At 49.4% G+C, this 20,510-nt stretch overlaps 1 protein-coding gene across 1 annotated transcript in view; it reads right to left on the bottom strand.

Moving 5' to 3' along the window:
• CUX1 (cut-like homeobox 1) overlaps positions 1–20,510 on the bottom strand; it is a 347,657-nt gene that overhangs the window by 47,861 nt on the left and 279,286 nt on the right. Inside the window, exons 10-12 of the mRNA XM_008594606.1 lie at positions 18,489–18,593; positions 11,329–11,517; positions 2,628–2,686 (exon numbers count right to left, since the gene is read on the bottom strand). Of these exons, the coding sequence (XP_008592828.1) occupies positions 2,628–2,686; positions 11,329–11,517; positions 18,489–18,593 (353 nt within the window). The remainder of the gene's footprint in view (positions 1–2,627; positions 2,687–11,328; positions 11,518–18,488; positions 18,594–20,510) is intronic.

The raw sequence follows: 20,510 nt of genomic DNA, 5'->3' as shown, positions 1-20,510 counted from the left end.
CTAAGGAGCTGTAAGCATTCTTTTCAATGCTAAGCAGGGCAACCAAGACCGAGTGGGCTGCCCGCTCAGTGAGGTTTACGACTCGCAGGCGCCAAGTCAACTGGACCCTCCCAGCATTTCTGTGGCCATGAGCCTCTGCCCATCCTTCAGCTCTGCAGAAGCATCATCAAGACACCATGAAGCATAAAGCTGCCATTGCAGGCAAAGGGCCCAGTGCCCCGGGAGGCTGCTTTGCTGGTTGACGAACTGACTCTTGTATTTATCTGTGGTTGTATCTTTGTAGGGAGCACCAAAATGTAAATTAACAAAACTAGGAACAAAGAGGAGCTATCATGGGTAATCCACGTAACTTCATAATGCGCTGCTGACATAGTAACAGAACTCTGGACTCTTCACGTTAGACAGGAGAGAAGTGCAAGCCGTCTACATAGGCCCATCTTTTCTGAGTGGGCTTCACGAGTTTGCACCTATACCTGTCCTGTTCGTATCTTCTTCAGCATCATGTAATGAAAGACTGAATATGTGAGCTTGTACTAAAAACACAAGTGTCTCTTCATTTACTCTACAAATATTTACCAATGACCTGTTATCTGCCTGGCACTGTGGAGAATCAGAAACACTCCTGATCCTCACCCCATGAAACTCCCAGGCCACTCAGGTAATAGACAAAAATCCAAATGGTCTGTTGAAAGAGAGAGCATGCTGGGGATCCTTGGCTGGAGGATCTCATTGGGCTGGAGACAGGGTCTCAGTTTCATGAGGAGCAAGCATTTGAGAAGGGCCTTGAAGGAGTGGGATGTTTTACAGACCACTGTGGTGGGTGGGTGAGGAAGTGAGAAGGGGAAGAGAGCACAGCCTGTTGGGGGCAGAGCGGAAGATGTGGAGACAGAAGAGGGACGTGGCATGTGTCCAAGAGGGCACTTAGTTCACCAGGAAGTGAAAAGCCAGGAACACACGTAAGCAGAAAGCTACCTGAATGGAACTTTCAGACGTGTTATGTGGCGTGGGGGCCATAGGGTACGAATGTAACAGAGAAGGCAGGTGGGAATGTGGGTGACAAGGGGAAGGGCGAGGGCCAGTGTGTGGCTGGGAAGGAATGGACAGGTCCGTGCTGCAGGCCGGAGCCCACAGGCCTTGCGTCCAAGGCAATGAGGGGAGGAAGAAGGACACACAGGACCAACTCCCAAGGCGGGCAGGAGGGGCCTTGGGCGAAGGCCGTCACAACAGAGCTTCTCTGGCTCAAAATGAGAAGGCCCGATCTTTCTTTTCTTTCTTTTTTTTAAGCAGGGAAGAAGAGGGAAAGGAAGGACATCTGGGAGGAGGGAAGCATAGGTCGTCAACCAGGTATAAATGTAGCTCCCTAAGTTGGAAATGGAGTGAGGGAGAATGCAGAGCTTGTCAAGGCTGGGACTAGACAGAGGCTTAGAGGTCTGTCCAAGGAGAACCTGCAGGGGCTGTCTGCACCAGAGAGGGGATGGGGTGGGGGTGGGGGCAGTGGAGTCCCCTTGCTAGGGAGGCTGGATGAGTCCATGACAGACAGAACTGGATGTGGCAGCAAGAAGGTCAAAGCGGTGTCCAATGAGCTTCTGTGGCAGGCCCAGGGGAATGGAATTAAGAATACAAAGAACAGCATGGTGAGTGGGGGTAGGCTTGTCTTAAAAAGAAAAATGGAAAATATCAGCAGGAGGGAGCAGGAACCCAAGACCATCAGGAGGGAGTCTAGGCAAAGGGGAAGCTGCAGGAGTCTGTCCCTCCACACAGCAGAGAATTAGGGCATCTGCAGAGAGAGTTGGGGGACTGCTGTGGCGGAGGGCAGTGATGAGGGCAAGGATAAGCCCCCAGGAAACACCAAACTGGCCAAGCAGCAGTGGACATGCAGGGGCTGGTCAGTATGCTGCAGCGACTTTCCTTTGCAGCATTTGATAGCCTGGGAATGGAGGGGGAAGCCACAAGTGGGAGCACATGGCGAGGCAGAAGGCCAAGCGGGCACACATGCACCGTGGAGGGCCGACTGTGGGCTCTGGGCTGTGGGAAGAAGCCAGTGGGCCTAGAGCACAATGTACTTGGGGGAACAGGTAGGGACTAGGGCCTGGGAGCTCTGGAGGGCCAAGCACAGGCTCAGGGAGCAGGGACGGACGAGGCTGGGAGGCAGAGCCCGAGAAGGGAGCTTCTAATCCTTGGCGCTGAGGGATGGCAAGCTCTTATCTGCGGCCTCATGGACGGGGAGTGGAGGCTGGGAGAAGGAGGTAGGCCAGAGCCATGGGAGGCCACGTGTATGCTTTCAATGGGGAAATGTTCCCATCATCTGCTCTGTCTCTGTGTGGGGAGTCTACAGCTGAAATATGAGCTCATGTATTATAGTTTCTGTAAAGGCAGTATTTCCCGATTCTGTGCATATTGGAATGCTTTAAATGCACAAGTTTCATAAAAAGTCTGAAGAATTCAGAGATGGGCCCAAATGCAAATGCCTGAGACTGGACGCCATGCAGCACAGAGCCCAGGTTGAATTCTCGTGCATCTGCCAAGACTGGGTGCACGTTGCCGGCTGGCCCGCTCCTGGCACGACCCTTGTCAGTGGGGCCCTAATGAGCCCCACCTGTGAGGGCCACAGGCATCTCCGTACTCACTTCAGCTCTTTCTTCACCTCCTCATAGTCAGCCTGGCCTTTGAGTTTTTCTTCCAGTTGCTGAAAACAGAGAGGAATTTCATTAGTGGCCATATCTGAAAACAGGCTGACGGTCTTCACTGACTCCATTCCCTGTGAAACATCCTGCCGTCTGTGAGGCGAAGCAGACCTGTAGAAATGGAAGCCGGCAGTGTTGGGGTCACCTTCTGACCCCCACTCTTCAGGTCTGGTCTGGCGTGCACATGTGCACATGCGTGTGTGTATACACGCACAGCAAAATAAGGCTGTAATGTAAAACTTAATGAAAGCAGAAGGGCACAGCTTTACATAAGTGAAAAACAGATGAAGAAAAGTCCACTTGGTACAAAATACCACAAACCAGCAAACAGAAGGAGACAGGCTCTCCCAGCGTGTGGAGAGCAGCATGAGGTTTCTCACAGCATGTGTCAGGCTAGCCAGCTGCAGCTGGTGCCAACACTGCTGGTGAGACCCCTGCTAACAAGAGACTTAAGCTCTTTGTTGTTGGGCAGTGGCATCAAATAGGCATCAGGAAAAAAGCCTGTGCACTCCCAAACCCCTAGGATGTTGGAATTTCAGGAGTGGGGGCCCGTTCAGCAGGTGGTTGGTGGCTTCCCTGACGGACAACCTGTCCGAGTCCTGCGGGAAGGGCTCTGCCCGAGATACTGCTCCCCAACAGGGAGGCAAGGCACAGGCGAGTCCTTGGCCCACACAGTACTCCCACAAGGCCCAGGGGCCCGGGGGCATGACAGCACATTTCCAAGGTATGATGGTGCTCTGATGTGCTCCAGAAAAGTCTCTGAGATCAGGGGCATTTATGTGGCTGTTTCTGCCCATGGCTCTGCAGGAAGAGCCACTGGTGGTTAGTAGAGGGTGCTCCCCTCTATAAAGGTGTTCTTGGGCCAGTTTACTTTTGACCTCCCCCAAATAGAGCTCCTTGGGGAAAATGAGGCAGCTCCACATCAAACACCAAGACCTAGGGGAAGGTCCTGACAACTCAGCGTGACCCCAAGCTGCGACTGGACAAACTCCGTTTCCTGAACTGTTAGCACCTTCCCACCTACAGGCTTTCCAGGTGCCTTTTTAAGTTCTGTTTGACCAGCCACGACCAAGACCACAGCTGAAAGCTGACTGAGAACATTCTAGAGCTTGGAAGAGATGCCCGTCTGGCCCATCAGCCTCAATGCCCATCTGAATCCCAACCTGCCTGCTGTTTCAAGGACCCGGGCGTTCTGTAAATGGAATTCATTTAGCCCATCTTTTTCTGTTGCCTTTGCTGGCAGGTTCTTGTGTGTGCATCTTCCACTGTGCAAAACTGCTCTGCCCTAGTTCCTTTTTAAGACCTCTTGCCAGCTTTATGCATCATGATGGTCTTCTCTATCATAATCAAGCAGGCATTCATTTTCCTACAAAAGATTCTCAGAAGGTGCTCATAAAGAAGTGATTATTTCATTCTCTTCCCTATAGTCAAAGAGCAGAAGACCTAACGTGCCAGCCCTCTCCCGCAAAAGATTCTCTGCGGTGTTGCTGAGGTGCAAGACATGTTGCAGACATGGAGCTCACTGAAGATACCCAGGGAATGGGAGAAAGCCGGGAAGAAGGAGGACTTCAGAGCCTGGGTTGGCACAGGTCAAGAAGGCCAGGGACCTGGACCTCAAGTCCAAATCTGTCACTTACAAGCTGGGTGCCTTTGGGCAAGTTCATACTCTTCTCATCTGTAAAATGGGACTGACAGTAATTACCTCAAAAGAACTGCACAAAGCCAGAACCCAGGACAGACCTGGCACCTCTGGCCCTTGACACTGGGACTCTCATCACTGCTAAGTCCCACTGCAGTCTCCCAAGAGGCATGGCTACAGGTCTTCTCTGAAGACCTGTGAATGGCCCTGATCAGAAGGTTTTAGGACTGGAATCTGTACATTTTAGTAGGATATGACAGTTTTTATGGAGAGCTGGACAGCTTCCATTGAAATTCCTGCCATCTACCTGGGGACAGTTTAATCAAGAAGTACCTGAGACCCCTTTTGTAAACCTCCAATGACATTTCTAGTCTTGGGCAGACAAATGGACAGAAGCCTGGGGGAGGCTGCCCTCCAAAGCTTGCTGGGTGCCTCAGGGCACATTTAACCTGGCCCCACTGAAGTCTCTTCACAAATGACCCTGCTGTGAGCACCACATCTCACATCTGCAGTTGCGGGAAGGACGGCAAGTCCACGCATGCGTTTCTGCCCTTCCTGTGAATGTGGGGCTCCCACACTGGCTTCCAATGCTGAAAATGCCCATTGTGGTAAAAAAAAGACCACACGGTCTCTGCTCGGTTCTTGATCAGAAACCCCTTGTTGAGTTCCCGGGAAGTCCAGTTTCAGAGAGTCTCAATCTGGAAAGTGCGACGAGTGCTCTCGTCTGTCATTCTCTCTGAGGACATACTCCTTTCTCAGGTCTCCTACTGCTCCCTGCGTGGTGTGCTAGATTCTGTGCTCACTATGAGCACCTTAAACACTCTCTGATTTAATTATCCCAACACTTCTGCAGATGTAATCTGTCTGCCCAAAGAAAAAAAAATCACTGGGTTCTGCAAAGCAGACCCTTTCCGAGCTTAGGCTAGCCCGCAGTAGTTCCTGAGAGGGATTGAGATGCTGGTGAGCAGAGGCCAAGCCGGGATGCTCCGCAAGCCTGGGCTCTGGAGTCTGACAGATCCTGCCTCTGCCATGTACTTCTAGGGTGACTCTGGATGAGACTTAAACTCTCTAAGCCTCAGTTTCTTCATCTATAAAATGAGGACAATGGTATATCAGTTACACTGCTTTTATGAGGATTAAATGAAATACTGCATATTAAGTGTAATGAGCCCTGTGCTGGGCGCTTGGGAAAGCACTCCAGAAATGGTGGTTATTATTGCTATTGCATTTGTTAGTATTATTTCCACATTCCTGGTAGGTGGCACTGAACATGACTGAATTGTATCTGAGGACTCTGTGGCTCTGTCTCTGAAGGTCTTAATACCAGTGTGTCATCTCCCAGGGTCCCCACTACTCTGTGGCAGATCCACGGAGAAGGACCCACAGAGCAGGAGCACACAGGCAGCCCCATGTCCCAGGCCATGAAAGCAGATTCTAGGAACGGTGTTACCTTTCCGAAAAATGAACTTGTTTATGGAACACATGCGGGTTTTACATGGAGAGGAGAGAAAAGGTCAAGTCTCAGAGGCCTGGCTGCCAGCCCAGTCCTGCCCTGGCTGGTGTGACCTTGGCTGGCTGGCTTAGCCTGTCCGGGCCTCATGTTCCTTGTCTGTAAAATGGGGAGACTCAGAACCAATATGGGTTTTCAAAGGACTATGGTGAGGAAACACAGCATGAGCTGGTGTAAGCTGCCAAATGCTGCTGAAACATGGTGTTTTAATGGGAGAGGTGGAGAATACACGCATGGTTCCAGAGCCTAGTAGGTGATCATCAATTGCTTCCTGAATTGCGAGAAGAATTATCTATCTGAAATTCTTAAAATCCCGGCTAAGACTTAAATAATAAAAACAATTAATTTGGCATGCAGCAAATCAGGCACTCAAATGATAAAAAAACATCTATCTTAGTCAAGTTTCAAAATACGATCCTTGGTGCTCTAGGGCTACCAGCAAAGGGACCTTTGGCATGTCAGACTCACACAAAGAACCATAGGAAGGAAGCGTCTTCTGGGCTGCATGGCTAGCGGTCAAGGTGGCAGTGCCTCTTTGCTACAAAGCACCAGCCATGCTTGGTGCTCTAGGGCTACCAGCAAAGGGACCTTTGGCATGTCAGACTCACACAAAGAACCACAGGAAGGAAGTGTCTTCTGGGCTGCATGGCTAGCGGTCAAGGTGGCAGTGCCTCTTTGCCACAAAGCACCAGCCATAGGGGCAGAGTGCGGCTGTGATGCAGATGAGCACAGCCAGGCCCTCAGCAGTACTGTCTCAGGTTAGGGTGTCAGTGTGGGACCCTTTGCCCTCACTTGGCCCCTGGGTCCAGAGCAGGGCCCTGAGGCCAGCCCCATAGGTGACACCACATCTCTGGGATCCAGGCCTGGGCAGCAGGTGCACCGCCTTTTCTACTGAACAGCAAATCTCCCCAGATGAGAACATCTAGTCTATATGGTTCCTGGGGGGAGAGATAGCAGTCATGTAAATTTAGGATCTCCTGATGCTAGGTCTGGGGGAGAAGCCTGGACCATGAATAAGCCTGAATCTTCCTGGAACCTTTCAAACCACTGGGGTGGGAGCCAGGCATGCCTTGTAGGGATGCTGAGAATGCAGAGAAAAGAAAGACACGCCCCAAGGCCAGATGTGGGGGCACAATAAGGTTTATGATAGGGGGCTTGCTCTTTCCCCCCAAATTTGGGGTTCTGGCACCCAAACAGACTGTAAGCTAGAGTGGAATGAGTGGCAGGGCTGAGGAAGTTATGTGGCTCAGGAGAGAAAAGAAGAAACCCCTGAAAGGCAAATATGCCACAGCTTGCCTCCAATTTCCAGTGTCTATGACCCAGGTGTGACCTAGGCACAGGGTAGACAGTAGCCAACTCCTCATAGGACAGTATCATCACAGACCAGGAGAGACCAGGCTCAATGCTCAGGCTACATGAACAGTGCATGCCCTGGTCAGCAAAGGGTGCCATAACTGGGGGCTGTCTGCAGGTGAAATAATCTGGATTTATTCACTGAGTGATTAGAGGCAAGTATGTCTTTCCAAGAGGATTCACCATAGATTCCCATACATAATTAGCTCTCCTGAAGTGTTCCTGGTAATGCCAACTGGTTCACAGTGGTTTTACAGGAACCCATTTATAACCTCCTTCTGCCAGTCAGGTGCCACCTCAATCCTGAGATGGCACTCGAGGCCTCCAGCAAAGAACCTGCTGGCTGCCCTGGGATTACCTGCCAGAGTGCTCCTCCCCTGGGCTCGCCATGGCTGCCAGGAAGATCTGCCTCTGCTGCTAGGGCTGGGGCCACATTCGTCCTCCTCCTCGTTCCTTCCTCTCCTCCAGTCTGTTCACGGTGCCTTGAAGACCCAGCTGGGATGATGCCACAGACCCTCATCCCCTGAGCTCTATTATCCAGGATGTCTGATATCAGAGCTTGCTCAGTTCATGCTATTCTAGGGGCGAGTGTCCCCACCCCACCTGCCTACTGCTCACAATGGTGGCAGGCTGCTGTGGAGAGGCACGCACGGGCCACAGTGTCTGACAAGGACTGAGCCTCCCTCTAGAGCCACAGGCTAGACAACCCTGAGCCGGACCTCCTCTAGTGGACAATGACCATCATCCTGCCTACTCACACAGTGAGCCTCCAGTGGGACACGGATATTAGGGCTTCATAAATGGGGAGGACTATAAATGCAAGTTAAACCTCAGGAAGGGCAGCCTCAGCACAGGGCAGACGGGCAGGGATGCTGCCAGATAAGGGAACTCACATCACCCAAGGGGCAGCGTCTGGAGGCACGCTGAATGAGCTCCAGAGTTAAAGGCACTGAATGAGCCTCACGAAGTGGTGGTCGGGATACAGTGCACTCCCACTGTGGCTCAATGGGAGCTGGGAGAACCTCAGGGGGTGAGGGAAGCCTGTGGAAGCGTGTGCAGTTTGGAAAAAGACCCCTAGGTGATTTTAACAATCTTGCCTACCCACCTAGTGGGAACTGCTGATTTTTAAAGCATTTTTAGAAAATATAATTTCTCCCTAAGGGAGATTGGCATTCTGTTAGCTAGCCTTTCTTATAAACACCAACTTTAAATTGAAGTTATTGGTAGAATTATTTTCTGTGCTACAGTGAGCATAATGCAGGTGACTGCCTAATTATACTGCTCTATATTAAAGTGTTCCAACAGAAGACCACAGAATAGAGAGTTATCAAAAATAGCAGCCTTGTCATGGTGTTCGGGTTATTTCATTAATTACGAGTACAGAATTATCCTTTACAAGTGGCACTGTGCTTGAGCACTTGTCAGATTAGGCAGGAAAGAAACATCTCCCGCGTGTGAGTCTGTTCCAATGTCTATTTAAAGGTTAGAAGATACACCATGGTATGTGGATAGGGATTTTTTGCAAGAAAGACTGGTATACATGTAACTGTTGGGTAGCCTCATGGAATGACAAATCAATGTCTAAGTGAGGGGAAGAAATCTTAATGGCAAAAAGGTGGAGAGTTTCCATGAGCTAGAGAAAGCAAGCCAATTAATTCGTCCCCCAATATACCCAATTATGGAGAGTACCACCAGAGTGTACTGGTGGAAAAAACCTGATGATCTCAAGATTAAAGATTCTGTCTATGGAGACACCCTCTCCCCAAGTGACTGTCACCAAACACACTGGCATTTGTCTTAAAGATCAAGGACCCACTGTCAAATGCTCATGGCAAAACCACCCACAACTCCAAAAGGCTGAAGCTGTAGCATCCTTTCCCAAATGGCAACCCAATGCAAGCCCTTGCCATGGCAGCTGAAAAACATGGCCCAAGAAGGAAAAAAATGAGAGAGGGGACAGGAAGGGAAGGGGACAGGGGGGAGGAAGAAAGAGAACGCCTGAGGGTAAGTTAAGGAGTCTTTGCTTGCTTCCTGTTGCTTGTGAGTAGCCCCAACTGCGGGGTCAGAGTTCCCTGTCACAAAAGCATCAGGCTGCCAACCAAATAGGTCTCGTTCATAAAATATTTTCCTAATAATTGTACCCCTCCTTCGTTTAGATTTGAGACTATAAATTATAAACATGAGGGAAAAAAAAGCCCTGAGAAGATATCTCATTCAATTAACCTCACCCCTTTGGGGTGAAGGAGGTAGATGCGCTTGTTTGGGGAAGTCTAATTCCTTTTGTGTGGGGGTTTGACATCGGAGAAATCTTTACTCCTGGCGATAAGGGGTTAAGATAATTAAAATCAGAGAAGTCTTGTTACTAGAGGATATGTTTTGATTATTAGACCAGATAAAGATAAGGGAGCAATAATTTTGGAAGAAATATCGCCGAATTGTTTCATTAACTGCACAGTATTAAAGAATTCCCCCAAGATACGGATAAAGAACATTAATTTGTGAAACTGTGTTTCATTTTTTGTGAAGGCAAACATTAAAACCTTAACTGATTTGGAAGAAATTGCTTTATAATAAAAAATGTAAGGTCTGCAGCCTCCCTCTCATGCAGCCATATGCAGAATGTATGAGCCATGCCCTTTAACTGTAACGAAGGAGAGAAAGGCAAATTATCTAATAATAATGCCATCACTAGGGTCAGAAAAGGCTTATAACAGGAAAAAATTAGATTTAATCTAGAAATAGAAAAGGAGTGCTGGTACTCAACGGGCAAGCTGATGAGAGAAGAGAGGAAGAAACACTGGACAAATAAACGCCACGGTTGACAACGGATGTGACCAGGTTTCCACCACCTCCCCAAAGTCAGCAAGGCCATTTCCTCAGAGGGACCTGGGCACCCAGCACTTTCTCAAAAGGAGGATGAAATCCACCCCAAAGAGGCAAAGAAGCACCTAGCAAGGGAGAGCTGTGGGTGCCACCAGCGTCAGCAACAGACTTGCTGGAAATTTAGTTCTGGGCTAAACTTGGTCATATGTCAAGAAGAAAATTTCGATTTTATTTTAAAACAAAATGAGTCTAACTACATTTCTAAAACTACTTTATATAAAAAAAAATTTTCTTCACATTTTTACAACTAACATTGATGCACTTTACTTAGTATGCGATGAACAGACCTTCCAGTGGCCGCTCACTTGTCTGTGCACTCTACAAGGGCAGGGGCCGGAACGGACAGAGCAGGAGAGCCTCTGGCTGGAGCAGGGACATCTGTTGCTGGTCCTGTGTCAGTGAGACACCTCCTGGCTCTGACACCTATGCATCCAGATTCCAGGACTGTCTTCAAATTACGCTCGCTTCAGTGGACTGAAACACCACTTAAACACCTTAAAGTATACTTCTTACTATTTAATATATGAAAAAGGTTCTGGGCTCTGCATTTGGGACACAAATTTGTGAGAAAGCCCAAGAAAACTCAGCTTCTGCTAGGCTGCCTAATGAGAACATCTGGGAGGGAAGAGACTGGATGTGGGGGCTCCCCGTGCTGAGGCAATGCCAATCTTTAGGCCACTGGGGTGTGGCACAGTCTGGAGAGAATAGCGGCCCAGACAAAGGACTGTCCCTAAGCTTAGGAGCCCAGACACGACCTCTGGGCTTTCATTTAGTTCAGGCATGGGAAGAGCCAGCGTTTTAGTGTGCTGGGTTCTCCTGCTGGGAGCAACCTCAGAAAACCAGGGAAGCCCAGCAGAGCTGGACAAAGTCACATCTGTACAGACAGCCTCTGCCTTTGACTGACACTCCAAGCCTCATGCAGGACAGCACAGACTCTCCAGGTGGAGCACAGTTGCTCAGCCCTAGGTGTTCTCAGGTGAAGCAGTGCATGAGCAGACACTAGTGGACTGGCATTTCTACCAAGTGCTGCCCGTGAGGAATGGACTGTCAGGAGGGAAATGCTATCCACTCAAGAGCTGAGAGTGGGTGTCAAAAGCAGTGTCCCTGCCTTGGGCTCTGGGGCTCTGCATCAAACTACCCTCCAGAGATTTGAGGCTGCCATACTTGCTAGCAGTTCCAGGAAGGCAAGTGTGAGTGCATGTGTTCGTGCACATGTGTGCGTGTGTGTGCACGTGCCTGGCCCGCCCCGCTGCCCTCACCTTGAGCGTGCTGTTCTTGGCACTCAGCTGCTGCTCGAGCTGGGAGATTTGACTGGCTGAGTTCTCACGCAGCTTGGTGAGGCTGGCCTGGAGTCTCTGCACGTCCTCTACTAGCTGGGCGATCTCCCGCTCCTTGGCGGCCAACTCAACTTCCAGGCTGGAACGGGTCAGCACTTCTATGGCCTGCTCCTGGGAAACAGAAAAGAAATGACAAAACTGGACTGGCTCCGGGGTGGGTGCTGGCAACTGAGATAGAAACCATATAGACTGCAGCATGCAGATGGGGGATAGGGGAAGATGTCATGTCCTGCCTCTGCTTGGACTCAACCTGCTGTCTGCCCTCCCCACGCCACCTTCTGTCTACATGGTTAGCAGCCACCTGAGTCTGTTCACTGGAGAAACATCACTGAGTATCCACAACATCCTAGGCACATAGCAGTGAACAAAGGGACAAAAAGCCTGTCATCACAGGGTTTACAGTCTAGTGGGGACGACTGGTGGTGACAAGTAACAGAAACACTAAAGCAGGAAAGGGCATGGGATTCATAGCTGGGACAGGTGGGGTGTGTTTAATAAGATGGTCAGAAGTCTTGCTGAGACAGTGACATGTGAGCAAAGTTTTGAAGGAGGTGAGGAGGGCCTGCTGAGGATTGGGGGCGGGGGGGAGGTGCCTGCCAGGGAGCAGCAACCGGGTGGCCTGAAGGAGGGCACCCAGAAGACCCAGACGTCCTACCACGAGGTGGGAGTCAGTGTCCTCTGGATTCGAGATTAAGTTACCCAGAAGCTGAGACATTATTTGATGAACTGATACTCAGAGCTAGCGTTTTCAAAGGAGAGTTAAAAGCCATGGAAGATGAATATTTAGGGCTCTTTTGCTTAGAAAATTTTATGATAATTAATTTTAAAAAAACCTACCCCCAAAATGCTCATTGTGAAAAATATGCAAAACAGAGAAAATGTATTAAAAAAAAAAAGCCAAATCTGCAATTCTACTTCTCAACAACTCAAGCAGGACTTTTTTCAAGTGTTAAAAGTAATCACAAGGGGCCGGCCCGGTGGCGCACTGGATAAGTGCGCCGCTTGGGAAGTGTGGCGGCGCTCCCGACCGAGGGTTCGGATCCCACATACAGACCGGTTCCCGCTCACTGGCTGAGCGAGGCGCGGGAGCAGCGCCGAGGGTTGCGGTCCCGTTGCTGGTCCCCGGTCCGGTACGGGGGCAACACTGAGGGTTGCGATCCGTTGCCGGACACGGAAAAAGATAAAAGACAAAAAAAAAAAAAGTAATCACAAAGGTCTGGCTAGTTGGCTCAGTTGGTAAGAGCACGGTGCTGATGACATCAAGGTCCAGGATTGAATCACCGTCTGGGCAGCCAGCACCCCCACCCCCAAAAAAGTAAAAAGAAAAGGAAAAAAAAGTAATCACAAAGGTCTGGCTAGTTGGCTCAGTTGGTTAGAGCACGGTGCTGATGACATCAAGGTCCAGGATTGAATCACCGTTCTGGGCAGCCAGCACCCCCACCCCCAAAAAAGTAAAAAGAAAAGGAAAAAAAAGTAATCACAAAGGTCTGGCTAGTTGGCTCAGTTGGTTAGAGCACGGGGCTGATGACATCAAGGTCCAGGATTGAATCACCGTTCTGGGCAGCCAGCACCCCCACCCCCAAAAAAGTAAAAAGAAAAGGAAAAAAAAGTAATCATGGCCTCTGAACGATTCTGGAAACTTTTCTGCGGGGCAGATGCACTTCTGGGCATGATGATGGGGATGGGGATGGGGGGCGGCTCACAGTGAAGTGCAGATGCCACCATACTCGCCATTGTCCCCCTCTGAAGTGCTCTGCTTCATGTCTTGATCTTGTCCGTGCTGGGGTGGGAAGGGTAGCAGCTGCCTAGTTGGCAGGCATGGCTGGGCCATTCCATGCACGATGTGCTTGTCACGGGGTTTTCATATTTGGGGACTGCCAGTCACCCAGCGAAATCATTTTTCACATCTCCCTCTTGGGAAATTAAGGCTTTTGCCATTTAAGAGTAAAATGTGTGCAAAGAAGTGACTCCTTTGTTTCTCTCATTTGCACGGTATTGTAAAGTTGGTTTTTCATCTCTCCTGACCTCTGGCAGATGTGCACGTGGCCCTGGGGCCCCCGTGAGCAGCGCCCACTGGCCTGTTTACAAGGCACAGGCTGTCCAGACAGTTCTGTTCAACGTGTGCTCCACAGACTGGTGCCAATCCACAAACTGTTGCTGGTGCACAGCAAGGCAAGTACAGAAATTGAGAGTAAGTGTTTAGTAACTTTTATAGCAATTTGACATTTCAGTGACATTTTTATTGCCTTTTATAAAACTATCAGTCTGCAACAGGTTGGAAATTGAAAAAAACAAAACAAATCTGTCCTTCCCCATAGCGAGTTTGAAAAGCACCATGCTGGACAGGGCTGGCCGGGCCCAATATCAGGAGCCCCGGGAGCCTGAGATGAGCCCTCTGTGTAGTGCCAGGAAGTTAGAGCCTGAGAGAGGATCAGGAGAGGGCTGCGTAGAGGTGGGCCATGAGAAGGGAGAGCTGGGTATGGCTTGGAAGGGCTGGCAGGGTCTTCTAGACGGAAGAGGGGTCTCTGTTTCAGGGTGGGTGCCTGGGGGAGGGCAAGGGACGCCACAGGTGGGCACAGAGGACAGAAGGAGCAAGGCGTGAGGAGTGACCAGCACCAAGAAGTTGTCATGTAAAGGAGTGAGCATGTTGGTACCTGATGGTGAAAACTCCTTCAGGAGCCACGGAGGCTCTGTGTAGGGAGGGGATGGGATGCAAGATATGCAGGGACATTAGTCTGATGGTGGGTATAGATAGGACCACATCATCTAATTTAACTCATTTTATCAACCTTTCACACCGAGGGATACCAGCCACAAACACTGCTTAAAGGGTTCTTAAGAAATAGTCCGTAAAACAAGCCAAAGTGATATGGGCTTTACGATGGGCACATAAATGTTAATGTGTCAGGGACCAGGGGTTCAAATGACCTCTATAAAAATGTCAGCTCTCAGTGCTGACCCTGGACCTGGGTGGGGACCTGGCAGTAGGCAGTCCTCAGAAGGTCGTCTGCTCACACCTGTGACCCAGTCTGGCCTGGCCACAAATTCCTCATTCATAACATAGCAAAAAATCATTGCCGTCTCGCAGAAACTAAATGAGAGGCGCTACATACCCCAAAGCAGTAAGACCTTGGAAATAGGACAGAAAAGATCATCCTCCCCTTTAGCCCCACTATGGCTCACTCCCATCTCAGACACGGTGGGCACTCCTGGGGCCCCATCACAAGGACATATCAGAGAACTAGAAAGAAAATAAGAGACGGCCCGGGGAATGATGGAGCAGATGAGGTGGGGGAATGGGCCTGAGCCCGGGTGATAAAGCTGGGGCCTCCTGGTCCAAAGGATGAAGGCTGGGAGAGACACAGCACGATCCAGAAAGGAAATCTGCACAGCAGAGTGAATGAGCAGAGGAAGGGGCAGCTTTGAAACCCTCCAGGAGGTGGGTGCCAACCAGTTACGATGCCCCTAAGCTCATGACCTGAGGCACAGAGTACATGCTGACAAACAGGTGGATCTAAAGAGGGCTGGGACCACTGGCTCTCTCAGGGCTGTCCAACGCCACTCAGCTGTATCAGAATCACTTGGACAAGCTTTAGAAAATGTATGATTCTGGGCTTTACCCTGGAAACTGGGATTCTGGGGGTCTGAGATAGGGCCTGGCTGGGGACTCCCTTGGTGAATCTGATGGGGCTCAGGGTCAGAACCCCAGCTCAGACAGGGGGACATGACAACGGGCCCTTGTGGCACCATTGCTAGGGTGATGGCCCTCAATTGTGTGCCAACATGGAAATTTCCATGGCTCCAGGTTTCTATGACTGAGAGGATGTCCTACATCCCTCACGGGAGCCCTGGAGGCTCAGCAATGGAGAGGGTACGTGAGAAGGCCAACCAGAGTCAAAAATGCTGTGAAAAGTGGAAGGGCTTAAGATGATGGTGCAGTGTGTTTCTAAAGGGAAAAATAAGCATGAAAACAGAAGTTACTATTGTCATATTCCAGCAAATCTTGTCCCTTTGAACCCACTTGTCTCCCCTCACTGCCAATCTGCTTGCGTGAGATACCCTGAGAATAAGCATGAAAACAGAAGTTACTATTGTCATATTCCAGCAAATCTTGTCCCTTTGAACCCAATTGTCTCCCCTCACTGCCAATCTGCTTGCGTGAGATACCCTGAGCTGCTGTCTACTGAGTCCTCCTGCTGAGAACAGCAAGATCACGATCTCTCTCGTCCTGCAGCCGTTTTCGCGTTACATATGAAGGAGCAGCGCAAGCGAGACCCTGCGTGAAGGAGTCTAATCGCAACAGGAGGGTGCACCCAGGGCCAGCCAGAGACCAGTACTTGGGGTCTGGGCTGCTCTTTGCATTTTGCTTCCTACTTCTCTTTCTTACGCCACCTCTGTTTCTGTCACCACCAAGAGAGCAAAGTTGGCTGGATTCCATTACGTGGGTTCATCTGACAGATTTACCTGGTAGAGAGGTGCATTTTCCAATATTATGGTTTGTTTAGGCTTTAAAAAGTGGCCTTGTATGGTGCCCCAGAGCCCTGAGCTAATAACATTTGTCTGCAAACACTTCACAAAGGACCTTCATAATATCCTATTTCATGTAATGCCGATGAAGGAAGGGTAGGTTGATGTAGGGGGAAAGGAGCAGACTTTGGAGTAGAACAAACTTAGGTTCACATTCCAGCTTGGTAATTTTCTAACTGTGTGACCTTGTGTAAATTACTAGCTCCTCTGAGTCTGCTTCCTTACCTGTAAAATGATGACAATAAGCCTTCCTCTAAGGACTGTGCTGTCATGAGACAGAAATAAAATGACCATACAAAGCCCCAGCATGGCTGCTAACTTGGAGAAGGAGGTCACTGAATGACCCTCACCTTCTAGAATCAGTGATACTGCTGACACCCAACGGATTGGTTTTGGTTTTGGCCTTTACTAGATCTATAGACTCTACTGTTTCTGCATTATAAGTTCTGCCAGCCAAGCCCAACACACCAGTTTTCCGCTGGCCCAGTTTCCTATGTTTGCTCCCCAACTCGCTGGGGCTGGAATCCACTGGCGATGTGGGAATGCACACCAAAGGGGAGCCCCGGCAGGGCTGCGCTCGGAAGACTGAACTGGTCCCATGTAAACACTGCACTTAACTGATGATGAAGTGTTTAAGCACCCCTAGGATCCACAACTTACTCTACCTGCAAAAACATTCATTTCCTTCTGAAATGTTTTGGTTGCTGCAGTCCAGGATGGTGCCAGAATTCCTTTCAATCAAAACATTTAGCTCTGAGCCCTGTGTAAGACACATTAGAATAGATGGCTTCCTCTATAGTACCAAGTGCGACCACAGAAGCCGGGAGGGGCCGCTGGCCCCACCCCTGAGGGCTTCCTCCTGCCTCGGCCATGCCGCTGTATCCAGCCCACCTGAACTGGGACAAGGGAATGGTAACAGAGCCAAGAGGACATTTCAGAAAAAATTAAGTACCAGAGTCTATGAAGCACAAAGGACATGAAGGCCCCTTAAATGGAAATCTTTTCTTTATATCCCAAAACACTTAAATCATATCATATTTAATGTTAATTTAAAGAAAGAAAACCAAAATCCATTCTTAAAAAGGAGTCCTAACACTAACACTTTGCTCTAGATTCATTCCTGGGGAATAATTTGAAAGCCTGGGTCTGGGGTATCAAAAGACCCTGTTTGGTCCTGGCTTGGCTACTGAATGACTGTGGTCTGGGACAAGGGGTTTACATCCATGGAACTTCTGTCTCCTCATCTATATAAAGACACAACAATACCCTGTTTCATGAAGTAGGTGGAACAACGTCAGTCAAACTGACAGATGAATTTATCACGACAGCAAGTTTTTCCATAGAAACTTCAGCCTCTGTGGGATGGGCCTGGTCGTTCTCCCAGTGTCCTCCACAAGCCCAGTGCACAGCAAGAGGTCAGTGAGTCTCTGTTAAATAAAAGGAACACCTGCACGTGCTATGTACTCACTGCAGCCTGTTAGAGATAAAGGGACATCAGGATCACTTAATCCTTCCTTTACATGTGGGGAAACGGTCAGTGAGTCTCTGTTAAATAAAAGGAACACCTGCACGTGCTATGTACTCACTGCAGCCTATTAGAGATAAAGGGACATCAGGATCACTTAATCCTTCCTTTACATGTGGGGAAACTGGAGTTTGCAAGTGAATGAGCAATGAAGTAGAGTGCCTAGAAACTGGGGGACCAGAGACAGTGGTGCCGACCACAGTAGGAGCAATTGCTGTTTTACACAGGACTGCTCATATGCCAGGCCCTGCTCTAAGCAATTCGTTTGTGATAACTTCCTGAACCCTCGTAAAACCAAGACTCAGGGAAGTTAAGCCACTTGCCTGAGTCCCCAGCTAACACACTGCGGCAGAGCTGGGGCCTGAGCCCAGAGGTGTGGCTCCAACATCCAGGGTCTTAGTCACTATGCTGCTCCCTGCCACCGCACAGCATTGAAGGAGTCTGGAAACTGCTGGTTCAAAGCCACCTTGATCAAGCTGGGAAAGTTCTGGCTAAGAGCTATTTTTGTTAATTTTAGAAAAGTCAAGTGCCAAAAGGACTGAGACGTGTGCTTTGCTTCTCCTGGAAGCTCACACTTCAGGTGAGATTCCAGCTATTATGTAAACTATTATGTAAACTCAGAGCAGGCTGTTATTTTCTTTTCTGCCCTGCCCAGCTGATTGTGAGCTGTTTCTCACCCTGGAAGGGCACATCCAGGAGAAGAACAAGCCCCCAATTTCCCTGCATAATTTGGGCGAAGCCATGTCGGATCCCTACACACAGGCCTGGCTCAGGGGATGGTTGCTTTGTGCTCGAGTCTCGCCAGCATCCAGCCGGCACTGGGTGGACCCCCGCTGACCTTGGAGGTCCCCTGCATGATCAGCAGAGCTCTTCCTTTGACTTTAACAAGTCCCAGCCCCAAACTGTTAAAAGCATTCCCCACCAAGAAAGCAGCACTGGTTACAATATTGTTCCAAAAAGAGACGGTGAAGACAAAAAGCAGCAGGCGGCTGGAGTACGAAGGTGCAGCGCCAGGAGCCGGGCTACCCACCACATCCGGAGCCTTCTGGATCTGCGAGGCCAGCTGGAGAGAGTGGTTGGCTGACGAGAGCTGCTCCTTGAGGGTCTCTGCCTCTCTCTGCGCCACCTCTGCCCTCTGAAGGAAATGAAAAGGGGTGAGAAGAGAAAGTACATTCAGTTTAACAACTGACAATTATTACAAGAACATTCATCAATCCATGCCTGGCTGACTATAATTGATTTTCCTAAACACTCAACCTAATAAATGCTAGGAAAAAACACAGAATGTGATGGATTTTTATTTTAAACAGTACAAGGAAGAAATAATTGAGCGATTATGACAGTAATTTAACGCTAGGAGCAAGGAATCCCCTGCTGATACTAATGCTCCGGCCCACTGAATTTCCCAGGCTGAATAAATACAAGTGGAAATAGAGTCTTTTGATTCAATTTCTTTCTATTCTCATAGACCAAGAAGATTTTATTGCAGGATTACTCCCGGGAGTAATTCTCACGGGTAAACAGTGAATTAAAGACACTTTGGCCATTCTCTCCCTAAAAACATGCACAATGTTGTGGTTGTTTTCTTCCAGCAAGTCTCTCCATAAATGTACGGAGTGTAATGCCGCTTCTTTTGTAAAGCCGGGCTTATTTCAACATATTTAACCCTTCACCTGACAAAGTTTTCAAGTGTCGATGCTGGCATCTGCAGCCACCCAGCTGATCTGGGGCCAGAGGTGGGAGGGCAGCCCAGGCAAGCGTGGGGGGCTGCAGGAGAAATGAGTGCATCCTTCAATCATTTGCCTGTAATTCCTGGTAAGGAAACCACTGCCACTGGAGAGCTGGCCAGGATTTCTCACTGGATGGCAAGGACAGGTCACTCCAGTTCCTGCTACCTGACAGGGTGTCTAGGAACAGAGGAAGCAGGGCAAGTTTCCTGAGATCACGGAAACTTCTGCCCATCTGTAAAATGGGAACATTGTCCCTTCTCAGAGACCATGGAAGTGCACGGTACACAGAACTCATGCAGAAGTAGTTTATTAATGAGCTTGTCCTGGTTTTACAATTGTGACTGACACCAAACTCCAAGGCTGGTAGGAAATGGTAGCTAATGACACTGGATGTGTAGACAGTGATGTGTCACTTCTCTCTACCAGACTTACATTCCACTAGCAGTAAAGATTAACAGGAGATCCTGTTGAGCAGGGTAACTTTGTGTGTTCTCTTTTTTTTGTGGTGTGACAGCAGGTGTCTACTAATTGCTAAGAGACAACTCACAAGGAGAAGAAGGAAGTTAGGTAGCCTGCCCAGGTACTTGCTGATCAATCTAGTTGTATGAGGAATGGGTTTGGCAGCCTTGAGTGATTCTGCAGCAGCAGCACTGAATCTATCTACTCCGTACAGACAAAATAGGATGTTTCTAATGGCAGTTACTTCTGCCCAGGGCGGTATTGGCAGCCGCCTGCCCTGCTGCTGGGGAGCTCTTGGAATGCACACAGGGCGCCAGGCCGGGTGTGTCTATGCCCACGCAGTCTCCTCCCACCCTCTGCTCTGAAAGGAATCCAGAGGCAGCCGTCAGGAAAGGCAGCAATGGGACCGGTGTGGCTAGGACAGCAGGGGTGATTTCTGGTTCATGGTAACTACTAAACTTAAGGCTGCAGAAATACTTCCTTTTCAATGAGAAAGATCTCCTCAGTTTATTTCCAGATGTGCCACTCCAACTTTTTCTGACAATCACGTCCTATACTGAAAAGTTTACTCTTCTCTTGCTGGTCAGCTAATCTCCGCGACTCTACCAGGAATAAGGCATATTTTGATATATTTCCTAGTGTCCTTGACAGGGAAAATTATTTCTTAGCCCAGTGGAGAAGGTGTTCTGGTTGCAGATAAGGAGGTGGCATCCCCACCACGACTTGCAACGCTGGTTCTGCAGTGTGCCAGAATGACCAGAGCAGGGCAAGGCCCAGGCAGTTGGTTCCTGAGATGTACGCGGGAGCCTGCGAGGATCTCAGGCAGGAACTTAGCCTTCAGAGCAGAGTCCTGTCTCATCAAA

This window comes from Galeopterus variegatus, unplaced genomic scaffold (assembly GCF_000696425.1).
Source record: "Galeopterus variegatus unplaced genomic scaffold, G_variegatus-3.0.2 Scaffold164, whole genome shotgun sequence".
Classification (NCBI taxonomy): Eukaryota; Metazoa; Chordata; class Mammalia; order Dermoptera; family Cynocephalidae; genus Galeopterus; species Galeopterus variegatus.
Note: the sequence above shows the minus strand (reverse complement) of the source record. Positions and strands in the feature narration are given on the sequence as shown.